Source organism: Oncorhynchus mykiss, chromosome 2 (genome assembly GCF_013265735.2).
Source record: "Oncorhynchus mykiss isolate Arlee chromosome 2, USDA_OmykA_1.1, whole genome shotgun sequence".
NCBI lineage: Eukaryota > Metazoa > Chordata > Actinopteri > Salmoniformes > Salmonidae > Oncorhynchus > Oncorhynchus mykiss.
This window is the reverse complement of record NC_048566.1, coordinates 74,970,634-74,972,461: the sequence shown is the minus strand read 5'-3', so window position 1 is coordinate 74,972,461 and position 1,828 is coordinate 74,970,634. Positions and strand designations below refer to the sequence as shown.

At 44.2% G+C, this 1,828-nt stretch overlaps 1 protein-coding gene across 1 annotated transcript in view; it reads right to left on the bottom strand.

Annotated features, from left to right (window-relative positions):
* The window catches only part of LOC118936821 (protein piccolo-like), a 17,454-nt gene extending 16,230 nt beyond the window's left edge, over nt 1-1,224 (bottom strand). The window contains exon 1 of the mRNA XM_036934200.1: nt 1,197-1,224. Within this exon, the coding sequence (XP_036790095.1) occupies nt 1,197-1,224 (28 nt within the window). The remainder of the gene's footprint in view (nt 1-1,196) is intronic.
* Between the last annotated feature and the right edge of the window lie 604 nt (nt 1,225-1,828).

Here is a 1,828-nt window from a genome sequence, read left to right as displayed (position 1 = left end):
GTCTGTTTTCTATGCCAGTCTCATATCATCCCTATATGTCTGTTTTCTATGCCAGTCTCATATCACCCCTATATGTCTGTTTTCTATGCCAGTCTCATATCACCCGTATATGTCTGTTTTCTATGCCAGTCTCATGCCATCCCTAATGCCTGTTTTCCTGACCAGTGACCAATTCCTATTGCCATACTAAAAATACTCTTAAAGGGCCAGCATCCTCCTAGCCCTCCTCCCTTCGCCTCGTCTCAACCATCTCTCCCTCCGCCCCCTAATCTCCTCCCGCCCACACAAACGAATCAGGAGGCGGCATGAAATCAGCAGTGATCTCTGGCAGGAGAGGAGAGGAGAGGGCTAGAGCGAATGCATGGGGCATAAGATGCCTGAGGATGCTGTGTGCTGCTGCTTCTGCTCCAGCTGTTTAGAAGGAGGAGCAGGATTTAGTATTACTACTACTAATTCTACTTCTACTGCCACTGGTACAGTACCACAGCAGTAGAACTAACCGTGTTCTCAGCTGTACATTCATTCAAGACCGTACGCTACAGTTACAGTACATGCACTAACATGAGTACTACTGGATTTACTCTGTTTGGAGTGTAATGTTTGAAAGAGCAGGCTCAGTTGTGGTGTGTTGGTTGTTGTAGCAGGATTCTGAGGAGATGGACAGGAGTCACCCGTAGCTCAGTGCTTAGGTCTAGACTCAACACAGGCTGTATACACAGTCATTGAAGAGGTGTCAAAGAAGCTGCCTAAGGTTTTAGGCTACATCAGGACTGCTACCTCTCTTTGGTCTGCCTCTCACTACCAGGTCGTTGCCAACACTGCTGTTTACTAAAACAAAATGTTGATGGGTATAAGGTTCTCAGATACTCCATAGTTATTATAGTTACATGATGAATATCTAAGAATGAGGTGATTCAAAAGCTTGATCAATTCACAGTGCATTAGAGTAATCAAACCGATTATGGTTGATGAGGATAATGATGGGACACAATCTTACTGAAACTACCATACATACAAGAGAACATTCTATTGTTACTTGACATTTGTTCCTGAATTGTACCCTCTCTGGTCCCCTAAGGATTTCCATTTCTGAAATGTATTATCCAACACTCCACCATGTGAGTGTTGATTGTGTACATATGAGTTGAGCCACATGCATAGACCATGCCAAAAAACAGTATCACTTTCTGGTGTACCTTTCATCTGGCAGTTATACTCTGACATCACTTTCACTGGCACCTACCCACTGAGTAGGTGGGTGTGAGTGTGTGAGTGTGTGTCATAGTCTTATATCACCTTCATCAGCACCTGCCTGGTGTGTAGGTGTGTGTAGGCTGTGTGTGGTATAGTCTAATATCATCTATTCTATATGTGAAATGGTATAGCTACTGTACCAACGCTGCTCTTAGAAAACAGAATCTTCTGTATGTGTTTTCTGTGTGTGTGTGTGTGTGTGTGTGTGTGTGTGTGTATGTACTACTGTACTTGACCTGCTCACAGAGTAGAGGATCTATTCTCTCATCAAATATTTACCAGCAACATCAGCCTCCCAGGTGCTGCTGTAATAACAACACACACACACACACACACACACACACACACACACACACACACACACACACACACACACACACACACACACACACACACACACACACACACTCACACACACACATTTCAGAACCAGAGTGGAGGGACAAAAAACACCCCGCTGATAGTGGTAGTGGGGTGGTATATACATAGTCTCCCTAATGGCTCAGGTCAGATGCCTACATACAGTACCAGTCAAAAGTTTGGACACCTACTCATTCAAGGGTTTTTCCTTATT